Source organism: Thunnus albacares, chromosome 12 (genome assembly GCF_914725855.1).
Source record: "Thunnus albacares chromosome 12, fThuAlb1.1, whole genome shotgun sequence".
NCBI classification, from domain to species: domain Eukaryota; kingdom Metazoa; phylum Chordata; class Actinopteri; order Scombriformes; family Scombridae; genus Thunnus; species Thunnus albacares.
This window is the reverse complement of record NC_058117.1, coordinates 12446454-12459733: the sequence shown is the minus strand read 5'-3', so window position 1 is coordinate 12459733 and position 13280 is coordinate 12446454. Positions and strand designations below refer to the sequence as shown.

At 38.2% G+C, this 13280-nt stretch overlaps 1 protein-coding gene across 1 annotated transcript in view; it reads right to left on the bottom strand.

Moving 5' to 3' along the window:
- The window catches only part of LOC122993694 (receptor-type tyrosine-protein phosphatase S-like), a 67449-nt gene that overhangs the window by 24905 nt on the left and 29264 nt on the right, over positions 1 to 13280 (bottom strand). Inside the window, exons 6-7 of the mRNA XM_044368067.1 lie at positions 6281 to 6391; positions 1172 to 1186 (exon numbers count right to left, since the gene is read on the bottom strand). Of these exons, the coding sequence (XP_044224002.1) occupies positions 1172 to 1186; positions 6281 to 6391 (126 nt within the window). The remainder of the gene's footprint in view (positions 1 to 1171; positions 1187 to 6280; positions 6392 to 13280) is intronic.

The following is a 13280-nucleotide window of genomic DNA, read 5'->3' as shown; positions in this document are numbered from 1 at the left end:
GAAAAAAGCAAGGTAGAGATTGAGAGAGAAAGCGAGGACAAGAAAGAGAAAAAGAAAGAAAAAAGAGAGAGGAGAGGAGAGGTAACAGGAAGGGGGAGAATGAACTTCAGGGTTTTTACAGAAAATTACAGAGGGATATTTCAAGTTTAGTCCCAATTACTTTATGGTACTGATGATTCCAACAGAAAGACACAAATCTTGTGTTGAGCTCAACCAATCAGAGTGAGCTGCCTACTCAAAATAATATAGTGACAAACTCTTGAGTATCATTTCAACCAGGACATGACACCTATAGTCAGTTTCTCTTCTTTTTTTATTGGTTATCATCCATTTAAGCAGGAAAATAAGACTTTTTGATGCAAGCTTTTGATTGTAGATGTACTATAATTATATTTCCCTTTTGCTCTAAGCAATGACTGATAACAGTAAACTTTAGCAGAAACTTTAGTGAGAAACTTTACTTCATTGAGATTTCTGTGCCTTCAGGTGCTTTTGCAGTAGATGGGCTCGTTTTAGAGAGAGTATGCATCACAGGGGCCGATCAATAGGCCCTGCCTGCTATTTGTGTCCCCATGAGAAGAACAAGTTAAGTGGCAAGTTATATCCAATACTGCATCTGCCGGGGCTTGGTTGGCTATATATTAGGGAGAGATGCATCGAGAGACTGAACTCATAGGTCACTTGCATGCCTGGGCGACTCAAGAGGGATAAAATGGTGGAAAAACACAAAGAAGAGAACGAAGAACTGAAGACTGAGAGGGAGACAGAGAGAAGCAAGACACCGGAGAGACAGATAGAGGGATAGAGTAAGAAAGACAGAGAGAGAAAAGACAGAGCGAGAGAACGAGAGAGAGAGAGGCAGCTCTGCTTCTCTTCCAGACAATGACAGGCAATGTAGCAAAGGACAGCCACATTGTACAACAAGGTACTGTACAATACATAGGATTCATAACTGATACAGTGTGTGTAGTCAAATGAATTGGAAATGTGGACAGGAAAGGGTAAAGGGTTCTAATAAGGTGTTGTGGCAATTACAGAGTGATCATTGGACACATTAAGTAAAGAACACCAAGACAGCATGAAAGAGGCAGAACGGGAAAGAACGAGTGCGAGCAAAAGAGAGATATGTGAGGTAGTATGTGCATGTTTATAAGTTAATAAACTTATGTACATGTGTCTGTCGCTCCTACACATCAGGGTGCAGACAGAATGCAGAAGAAGAAGAGAAAAAAAGGGGGAAGGGAAAGGAGGGGAAAAGGAAGGGGAGTGGAGATAAAGAGAGGATTAGAAGAGGGTTTTGGGGGGAAGGAAGGAAAAGGGGGAAGAAAAGAGGAGCGAGGAAGAAGAAAACACATGGATCTATTTAAAAACACGACTATACCAGAGTCAGGCCCATTCAGAAAGTCGGTGCTTCAAAAGTAAGAAATAAAAATAAATAAATAAAAAAGACGAGTAGAGATCGGATGTTGACGGAGCAGAGGAGAAGAAGAAGAAGAGGATACCCCAGGGTCACAACACAGGAAACAGAAAGAGACAGAGAGAGCAAACGGACAAACATCTCTGGATGAAAGGAGAGAATGAAAGGGAAGGCAGACAGAGAGCAGAAACATTGTCTGAAAACTAAACTAAACTAGGAAGCTCACATGTGTCATACAAAACATGACTGTGTAAAGCAACAAAGGTTCTAAAAGTAGAAGACTGAAAAAGACAGAAAATGAAAATAGATCAAATAAAATAAGTTACTGTAAAAATCTACAGTTGCAAAACAATAGTAGGATTCAGTGAAAATAGGTTGTGTTCCTTAAATGAGTTCTAATATATATAATATATTGAATAATAAATAAAATAAAATAAATAAATAAATACTGGTAAATTGGCTGCATAACATCCACTCTTTAATGAGTAACATAATTACTTGGAATCTTCATGGGCCACATCCCCTCTACTCAAAGAATCTAGAGACAATTGGATAAAAGTTAACATTTTTTGCATTTCGATTTCAACAAATTTAAAAAAAAAAAAAAAAAAAAAAAAAAAAAAAAAACCTTGCCGTGATGTCACTATCAATTCATGAATGACAGATAAAGCATTTGGAATACTTGTAAGAAAAAAAAACAAGAGCCGAAAGATACCCAGAATTGGATACAGAAGTTGAAGACAAGAAAGAGACAAAGAGACAAAAAACAGGTAGATCTGTTAGAAACAGACATGATTAGGCAGGCATCTCCTCATCTGAGCATGCTGGAGACAGAGAGACAGACAGACTGCATCCATGACAGCTCCATGCACAGGACAAACGCAGCAGGTGCAATGCAGCATGACACAACACTATCACTCATTCAGTTATTTTACACCTATCAATACTTAAAAACAAACTAAACAAAAGACAATTAATTAAGTGCATGGATTAGTTTGGTAACATGAGTAACAACAGGGTGATGGTGAAGACTCAAGATGATCATTAAGTAATCTGAAACATGAGAATGAGTATTTATATATATTTTTTTTAAATCTGTCATAAGGAGCAGAGACAAAAGACTGAAGAATCCACCGTCGAGACATAGCATAGAGTACTTTACAATAAAGTGAGCTCATAACAAGGGATAATCCTTCACACGCTCACAGAGCCTCTAGCTTAAAGTTAATCGAGTCGGGCCGCTTGATTCCCCTCCATTTTCTATACAGTTTGTGAGAGCCAAGGGCTTCAGTCTTTATTAGCGGAGCTATCATTAGTCCTGTTCTCTGCAGGGAGTCTGGAGGCTACAGGCTGGGGAGACCTTGGCACAGCCATAAGGATTACTGCCTGTATCTGAGCACTGCTATATACCCGTTCAGGACTGTCACCGAGCTGACATTTACGCAGAACTATCCCGTCTGTCTCAAGGACATGGCTTTCATTAACCACTGTAATAAGAGGGAATCATTAATATCCCCCTCGATATCTAAAAATGTGAATGGATATGATTAATTTCAAATGTCAGTCAATAAAGGTATATCAGGGTGTTTGGTGGAGATAGCAACAGCGGGGAAAAGTGAGACACAGCACAGACTATATTACAGTAAAGTAGGCATATTGTTATACCTGTAAATATATTACATAGTTATATAAGTTTAGTGTTAGTATGAATCTTGGAGATGTGCAGTGGAAAAAACATTCAGTTCCCTTCTTTAAGTAAAAATAGAAATGTAAAAATACTCCTGCACTGAAAATGCTGCTTAAGTAAAAGTACTTAAAGTCCATGTGAAGGAAAATTAGAGATTTCTTTTTAAACACATTATAAATGTTAGGGCAGGCCTGAAATGATGGAATCTATAAACACTAGAGTGCATGTACTCATAGTTACAATTTTTACACCGGGTAGTTTCACAAACTTTCATCTGAGACAACTGGGATTCACTTCGGATGAACCGCTGTTACTGGTGAATGGGGCCATTTTTGGTCAATGTTAGCGCTGAGTGAGTTATTTTGAACCAAGCAGAAACCTCTGTTAACGTGTGGAGCCGCCTGCCGCTTCAAGTTCAACACCAGCTGTGCGGCTGGGAGGTCCCCGACCAGAGGGAGCTCATTTGCTGGGCAGCACTTCACTGAAAAGCACGGCGTGAGAGGCAATTGCTCCAAGGGTGAAGCCACAATGACTTTCCAAGGACTTTTCAGCAGAGAAGTGACTAACTTTAAATGCACCGAACTCCATTGAAAAAAAGGACGATTTAATATAACGATGATTGGTGATGGTTCGCCTGTTAACTAGTCATTTAAGTTACATTTTTACTGAAACAAGTCCACATTTACCTACAAAATATGTGCCGAATTAAACAGTGGCCATTCTTAAAATATCATCCATGTTACTTGCCTTACAACTACAAACAAGGCCTATTTTAAATTGTTTATTTTTATACAGAAGCTTGGTATGAGCGTTGTTCGCTCAGAGGCTGTTCAGTTGGGTCTCCTTCAGTGGACATGCCCCCAGAGCTTCAGAGCAGAATACTGCTTATTTTTCCACAATTTTGAAACCTAAGTATATATACTTGGAGACTTTGGCTGAGTGATTAATTACACATTTTTCTGTGGTGTGACAAACACATATTTATTATTGCTTTACACAGACTTTAAGTATTATTAGCAAAATGTGCCCATGTGAGTGTTATATCATCATATATTATATTGATGAATACTGTATTGGTCCGAATATAAGATGGTATGTTATTCTAAAAATTACATTTGAAAAGTGAAAATACTTTCCAACACTTCCAACAGCCTGACAGGAGATAGTGTGAGTGTGTGACTGATAGACAAGCTACACACATGTGATGTACATTCTGCCAGATGACAAAAAAGTCAACGATGAGGACTCTCTTCTGCTTGGATAAGTAGTATTTCAGGGAAACTTTCCCAACAGGACAAGTGTAAGAGTGCGCTATATCTTCAAAAAATCATTTTCCAAAAACAGGTGTTTGAAAGGGGGGGGTGTTTTATATTTGGGCCAGTATTATATTACTGTTAAATCGGAGCTAATTAAGTATTTTATATACTGTTTTTGACAATGAGCCATATTTTATAAGAAGATCAGGTGCTGTTTCTGTAAAATTTTGATTGATGAACTATTGATGTCAAATAAATGCAGTGAAGTGAAAAGCACAATATTTCCCTCTAAATTGTTCTGGAGTATAAATATTATAATCAAGTTAAGTACAAGTAACTCACATTTGTTCAGTACTTGTAAATGTACTTGATATCGATGTGATTATTTTCTTGCCATCTTGAGTTTATGTCATGAATCCGGCCAAATCACTGATGCTTCGCCTACAAACCTGCACGGCCCATACGACTTCATAACAGAATGGCATGTACAAGCGTGACTGGGAGTGCAAGGTTTCCACTCGATGCAACAAGTGCAGAATTGGAGCAGATGTGGTGACATGAGAGCTGGGACACAAAATTGATGAAACAAAAGCAAGGGGAAAAAAAAAAAAGTATTACGACACGACAAGATAACAAGTTCAATAATATCACAATTCGAGCATATCAATAGGCGTGAACACACACTGTGCCATGCTCTTGTGTCAGTCAACAGACATGCAAGCGGTGCTCCTTTCTCTTTCTCTCTCTCGCTCCTTCCATGCAAACATCGCCTCTTTTTAATCTTCCAATTCTTGGGTCTCCATGACAACAAGATCATACCATGCAGAAAACATTGATCGGGGAGTGAAGGCAATACCAAGGGTTCTGCACACAAGGCCTCACAATGCAGTCAATGCACTCTGCTGCGTAGGCAGGCCACTTCATCGTAGCAGCTTTAGAGAAATCAACTCTCTTCATTTTGGAGACAGCTTTAAATCATTTCACAAATCTAGTCTGGTGTCCTTTAAAGGGTTGTTTTTTTTTTCTTTTTTGTTTCTCTCTGTTTCAATAAGTGAAGCTTTCTGAAACAAAGGAGTAACAAAAGAAAAGAAAGAGCACACCAACCTTCTCGAAGCTCTGAGGGATGGAAGGGGGTTGATGCAGAACACAATGACGTGAGGGGGGAGAGAGAGAACGGGGAAACACAGAGAGAATAAAAACGGCCAGCGCAAAGCCACTCACCCCACCACACACACACACACACACACACACACACACACACACACACACACACACACACACCCCTGCAACACTCACACCAACACCCACACATTGCACACACTCTTCTCCGATATCCCACTTCACATAGAAACTAGAAGTTATAAATCTGAACATTGGTCGTGGTCTTTCATCCATAAGCCAGTGACACCCACAGTCCAGAGGCTAAAATCAGTTAAACAGGGATCATGTGGGTGCACAATGATGCCATTAATGTAAACACATTGAAGAAGAATTGTAATCCTGATTGTTTAACTTCCAATTTCATTAAAATCTTCTTTTTTTTTGTGCAACATTTTTGAACTCCTCTTAATCTGCCTCTAGTACAGAAACCATTTTAGTAAACAGATCAGTGATGTTTCCATGCAGTTAAACCAAGGTGTGCTCCCGACTCTTTGTTCAATTTGATTATAGGAGCTCGCACCGAGGTTTAAGGTAGATTTGTTAAGGGTGGTTGTGAAAAATACCAAACAACAAGGTCAACATATACTGTAGACAATGGATGGGTTAGTAATACTTGTTTAAGAGCACAGTAATGGAAAAGAAATAACTTTTTTTTTTTAATACCAACAGCACCTTAAGAGTGGTGATTTCTGCGTGTTTGTATGTGTGTGTGTGTGTGTGTGTGCACGTGTTCACGTGTGTTCTGTGTTCACGTCCTACCTCGCACGTATAGGTTGGCAGGGGAGGAGTAGCGCACGCCTTGAGAGTTGGTGGCCACACACTCATACTTCCCTTGGTCTGTTTCCTCGCTGTTCTCAATCTGTAATGCTCCTGAAAGAGAAGACGAGATGCAGAGAGAGAAAGAAAGAGAGAGAGAGAGAAAAGAATAAAAAAGTTGAGTTTGTAGAAAATGTTTCTGCTGCTGTCTGGCTTCCTTTGCATCCTCTTTCTTTTCATCCTGCATCTTTGTCTGTTGGTCTTTTTCTCTTTGTTATGTTTTGACCCCTGGGGTATCCTCTCCTCTATTGCTTCAGCATCCAATAAAGTCAGCTTTGTTGTTATTTTTGTGAAACACCCTCTGAATGGACCGTACTCTCGTATACTACTAGTTGTATCTTTTAAGAAGAACCGTGTATTTTTTCTTTACACGCTCCATTTTTTCCCCTCCTCTCCCCTCCTCCTAAAAAAAGTGAATAGAAAAGGGAACATGTTCAAAATTCAGAAAATTCATAAAGTTTGGAAGTCTCAAAATGACTTTTTATAGACTCAGATGACACTTAAAGGGCTTTTTGTTGTATACCTTTATACAACTAGTGATTCCTTTCCTACTGCAGGCTCAATGCTGCCATGAAGAAAGCCTGTTTCTATCTTGGCAGTTAACTGGCAGCAGCTACACAGCTTTACACAGCAACAACCTGACGATGCTCTTCATCTCGTCGACTTGTTTCTTTTACTTCCTCAATTTTTATCCTCCTACCCTCATCTCACTGTGATAAACAGTGTCTCCCTAAACGTGCTATAAATATATGCAGCGTTTGCCAGGTATTCTTTTGTTTCCTTTGTTTCAAAGAGTGCTATTCTTACTGTTATTTTTTTTTTTTTTTTGCTAACAGGCTTTTGAATTACCAGCAGTGTTTTTTTTTTCTTTCAGCCTGCTCTGTCACATTCATCTCATCCGAAACTGACTTTGACATGAAGCCTGAGGAAGAAGCACAAAACCATGGATTACACTCTGCTGCATTGCACAGAGACGAAAAAGACACATAACAAACTCAAATTGCACAACACACACACACACGTTGAGGAAGAGAACCACTGACATGTAGAAAGAAAGCCATACACGCATACACAGAGCTAGTTTAAATCTGATACAAAGCACCATGTTTTATATCACATCTTCAGTGTGATTGATAAAAGGCAGCTGGCTTGTATATATTCTGTATATATATATATATATATGTATCTGCTAGATAGGCTAGATAGCACTAGAGAAAAGTGAGATTTTTAGGGGTTCAAATGACCCTTGATAGTATATATAGTACTTTGACAGAAAGAAAGCCCCTAAGTCAAGGTCAGTTTGATGGCTGAAGCCTTAGGAAACAGAAAAAAAAGAAGAGGACCTTGAGTTAAGATTTACTTTTCCTCAAACTACTGTCTCAAAAGCCTCAAGAATGAAATTTTACATTCTACATCATACACTGATGGGTACTTTAATCTATGACAATGCATATTTTTAAAAAAAATAAAATTATCATATGATTTATATGTAAAATCTTAATTTGTGGCAACAGAATAAAAACTAGCATATTTCAATAATACTTACACCTATTTGGTATTTATGAGCAGTATATAAACTTTGAATAAATGGTTTATAACACACTATAATGTAATAGTAAGCAGGTGTTTATTCATGCATTTGTCAACAACTGTAACTCCTCCGGTGGGTACCAATAAGCGGATGCTGGTGTTTAAACAGATAATAAATGTCGATATAGTAAAAAAGACAGGTGTAATAATATAAAATATATCTTTATATGAGAAGCTATAATTGTTGACAAATACTGTACATTAATAAACATTTATAATGTCCTTATATTTGCTTATAACTACATAACAGGGTTATAAACCATTTATTAAATGTTGGTCTTGTTAACTTAAAGTGTTACAAATATTTCCCTTTGAAATGTACTGTAGTGGTATTCAGTAGAGTAGGACAATAAAGTAGCATGAAATGGAAATAATCAAGGAAAAAATATGTCAAAATTAAACCTAATTCTTGAGTTAATGTACTTACTAGTTACTTTCCACCACTGCATGCACATAAATATGGTGTGGTATCCTAATGGGAAAAAGCTTTCACTTATTAAATCGTAGAAACCTGATCAGATGAGCAATAAACGAGTCCACAGAGACAGACTGAGAGTTTGTGTGATTCTCTGAATTACACACACAGCTGATCAATATATGCAAAAGTTTAAACAACATGTTTGGAAGCTCAGAGGAGGCAAAGTTTGACTTATTACACTCAGCTAGGGTGCAAATATGTTTTTCGTGTGTGCGAGTGTGTTTAGTGAGCTGAGGCCCTGCTAGCTGAAGTTGTCACCCATTTGCTTCTGTTTTCTTCTGCAGTTACATGAAAGGAAAACAACTCATGCCCTCCTCGTTCTCTCTATTTTTCCATCTCTCATTTCCCCCGCAGTACAGGGCAGAGTTGGGAGATAAACAGGAATAAATTATCTGCTCCACAAGCTGAGCTTCTCTTCTTCAGAAAAAAGGTAGAGGCAGGAGGAGAAGTGGGAGAAAGACGGAGCGGAGGAGAGATGAAGCTGGACAGGTGGAGCTCTGCATACAAGAACTCATCTGACAGCTGGAAGCAGCTCATATGGCTAACCATCAGCACAAATTTGAATTTGCCAATTGAAATCTTCTTTTATGCAAAACGTTACCATACATGGAAAAAAGGCATTTGGTATATACGCTTCTATAAAGGTCAACACACACATATTACACATGGTAGAGAGATGGCAAGCAATGGGAAAACATAATGAAAGTCAGAGTGGGAAAGCAGGAAAAAAGCTGCAAAAAGAAGGGAAAGTGAAAGATAAGAGAGAAGAGGAAGGAGAAAGAGAGCAGTTTGTTAGTGAGTCTAGAAGCTGCTGCTGACAGACCCAGAATGAGATGTGACTTCAGTAAATTGAGCTGCTGTGAAATCGCGGATGGTGTATTATGTCTGCTGGGCTGAGGCTGAGCCGATCAGATGACAACAGATACTGCCTGGTAGCTCTCACAGAACATCTAGGTCAAACAGATCACCTGGAGTCCAATCTCCCACAAGGTGAAACATTAACTTTTAACTGAGGCTGGATGTTACGAACAATCAAGATAGACAGTTGCTATTTTTAATGCAACACATTACTTAAAAAATATTTTTTAAAAATAGACTGTTGTGAAGTTCTGAAGGTGAAACAGTTTCATTTGTTCACTAGTTACAAAATAACCATGGATTTGTAATTTTCCTGGGATGTCAACACAAAAACATTAAGAAGCAAGTTTAGAGGTGAATTTACAGTGTGATGGATGTATATTGATTTAGAGCTGGAACAATTCAGTAAATTAACCCTTTCTTTTCAAGTAAAAATGACAAAAATTCAATGGTTCTGATATTTCAAATGTGAGTATTTGCTGGTTTTCATAGTCACCTAAGAAGGTAAATTAAATATATTTGAGTTTTGGACTGCTGATTGGACAAAATCAGCAATTTGAAAATGTCACCTTGTGCTGTGAGAAATTGTGATGAGCATTTTTCACAGTTTTCTGACCCAACTATTAATCGATCAATTGAGAAAATATAATGGGCAGATTAATCGATACTGAAAATAATCCTTAGTTGTGGCCCTTTATTGATTCTTTGCAGACTGATCTGTTTCACAGTTTATTCAATGTTCATCAAAACTGACATGAAAACTAACGAAGAATGTGAACAAATATGCAAATATAAATAAATATAAATTCCACATTCTCAGTGAGAATCCTTTTACAGGAGATGAAAACAGATTTGTCTATCTCAAAATTTCAAGAGAATTTGGTTCTTTTCTGGGATCCAAAAACAAATCACTTCAGATCAGATCATATCAAATATCATCCAAGCAAACAGACAGACAAACAAACAAATGGGATTGAAAATATAATCTCTGTGCTAGAGGTATTTAAGGACACATGGGCAACATTTGGGTCAGCGTGAATGTGAGAAACTGCCTTCACAAAAAACAGGGACTGTAAAGTGACAAATGCTGTCATAACTAGTTTTCTAGGACACATGTATAGGGAAAGCTATCAAATATCAATCAAAATATCGCAGGTGTAACACTGATTACTTAAGTTAAGCTTTAACTTCATGTTTTTGTACGTTTCCTTTTGGCTTTAAATAAAAGTGGCCTAACTGTGACCATTACCGTAACCACAACCTTTGATCACAATTCTTAGCCAAGACAGGTCCATTCATTACCCAGCAGTCAACCTCAGGGTCCATATTGTATGCCATCTGTTAGAACGTAGGTCTATGAAGGCTGTTAAGTGCTTAGGTAAACTCTCCAGATCTCAGTCCCAAATGTCACAGGTTGACAGATCGCATGTCATGGTTCTCCTCACGCACATCTAAACCAGTGCGGCAGATGGCATGGAAAAAAAGATGGATGCCATGGTTGAGGTATAAAGATGTCAGAAAAAGTTCAACTCTATATGGCACCATATGTTTCTACCCACAGGAAACGGATGTGGTGTGTATGTGCAGGTGTTATGTAGGTCTTCACACATTGAGTTCATGACTGTCAACTGCCAATGTTTGGACAGTTACCTGCAGTGGGAAGATACCACAGATGATGGATACTTATGAGCTGTGAAATGGCTAAAAGCCATCTTTTTGTGGGATTTGAGTGCAGTCATTCAAAATATCATTTTTCATCCTGACCCATATAAGCCATAAAAATATTTCCAAGACTCCACAGAGTAAAGAAAAAGAAAGAGCGAGAGAAAACTATGTTTGTGCCCCAAAACAAATTCCTGGCTGCCACCCAACCAGAGCTGGTAGCCGTCCACAAAATCAGAGGCATTGCTTGGAAGGTGCCCCCATTAAACAGTTCTTAAAAGAGTGTTTCATCCATAACACATCTCGGTGCTATTTTGTGCCTAGATCAGGTGTAATTGATTTCCTCCAAGTCATTTCACTGCAGTGTTTGGTTCATTATACAGTGCATTTTGTTGTTCTGCTCTGTGATGCTTTTGGTGATTTGAAATCCTATTAAACCCTGTGAATCTTACTGAGCCATTTGTCTTGCTACTGTTTCATTGATGCGATGTGTGACCTGGCATACTGTAGCGGTGAATCAGCATCATGTCTGTGTGACACCCAACAAAGGAAAGGATAACTATAAAAGCAGACTTAATGAAACATATGACGATAGATTATTAAATAATTTACAACTATATAGTAAATATTCACTAAAATGTATACCAATGTAAATATGCCTACTACTCAAATTGCTGCAATGAATGAGAAAAAAAAAACGCTGTTTCATGGAGAGAGATGCATGGAGAGGTTTGAGGGAAGTTCAGGAAATGGAAATTACACTAGGGGCTAAAACTGGTCTCTGCACAGAAAAGGAGGGAGCTTTTTCTGTCTCTTTCTTAAAGAGTTTGAAGGGTAATGTACTTTTTAATCCCCTTTCCAAAATCAAAAACACAAGCGCAAAAGTGTAAGGAATGGATTAAACATTTGTCTGCTGCTCTAATGTAAATTGTAAACATTAGAATGTCCAGCTAACATAACTTAATATCTCCAGTCAGGCTAACGTAGTGTTATTTTCAAGGCACGTTACATTAGAAAAAAGCTCCATTCAAACTGGAATAGCCACTAGTATTCTATGACCCGGTCCTGAGTGTTACTGTGTCAGAGCCCAGGTCACGTTAGCAGCTCTTTCCTGCTTTGTTCTCTATCTGGGTAAGTTAATACAAGAGCTGAACTCCAACCAAACTCCTTATAGCAATTTCCGTTAGCAAAACTTATCAGTTAATCCTCATCCTAAAGCCTTTTCCCTTATAAAAGCAGAATTATGAGCACATAAACTAAGCCCTTTTGTTAAAATTGTTACATTTTATATATTTTTCCTTATTATACTGCATTATAATAAAAGGGCTAACTAGCTGTACCCTGCGATCAAAAACAACGCTGATGGATCATCAGATGTTTTACCCCAGAAATGCAGCTTTAGCTACCGTCTTTTATCATGTTGTTATATATTTACTGTAGCCATCAATTGCGTTTGAGACTCTTTCATATGGTTCTCGTTTTAAAATGAGTCAAAATGTTTTTGACCAAGTCACAGAGTTAGAGTTAATTAGATAGCTATCTATAGCTGTTAAAATCTGCTACAGTTGTAATTTCACCAGCCAGAAATGATGATTTTCCAAAATTACAAGGAGTGTAGTGGTAAATATGTCAGTAATTATTGTAAACTGCATAAACGCTGTGCAAAAATGGAAAGCTTGACAGGCATAGCAAGGCAGATGGGTTTCAGATAATGGTCAGCTCTTCAAGATCTTCAAGTCTGAGTGTGTGAGAATCTTAAATTAGTTTAAACAGTGTAATGGCAAACTCTGCAAATGGAGACACAGACACAAGGTTGACAAAGGGCAGTAGTGATCAGTGAAGGATATTGGCTGACAGCAGGGAGATATCAGAGCTGGCAGGACGGAGGAGCACAGAGAATATGGATGAAGCAACAGCAAAATGGTTTCGCCTCACCATCACTTTCATTCCCCCGAAGACAGCTGAGTGAGAATGGCTGAGAAAATATGTGTCTGCCTACTCCAGGAGACACTGTATCATCTTTACAGAAGAGCATAAACAAAGCTGAACAAACTGTCTTAAGCGCAAGATGTGATTTCTCTGTATTTATCCCTCGATCTGTCTGTCTGTCTGTACAGTCACACTTTCCGCTCTCTCTAGCTGCAAAAACACTTCCCTGTCTCATCTAACTGTCTCCTTCAAGGTGATTTTACATTTGGATTTTAAGACACTGCCCTGACTTCACACAATTTCAGGTTGGGAGGGCCAACAGATAAGAGGGGCATCAGTTAAATACCTAATGTGAACATACACCTGTCTCCATATGTATTGATTTTAAGGTCCTTCAAGAAGAATTATTTTTTTTAGTTTTTACTT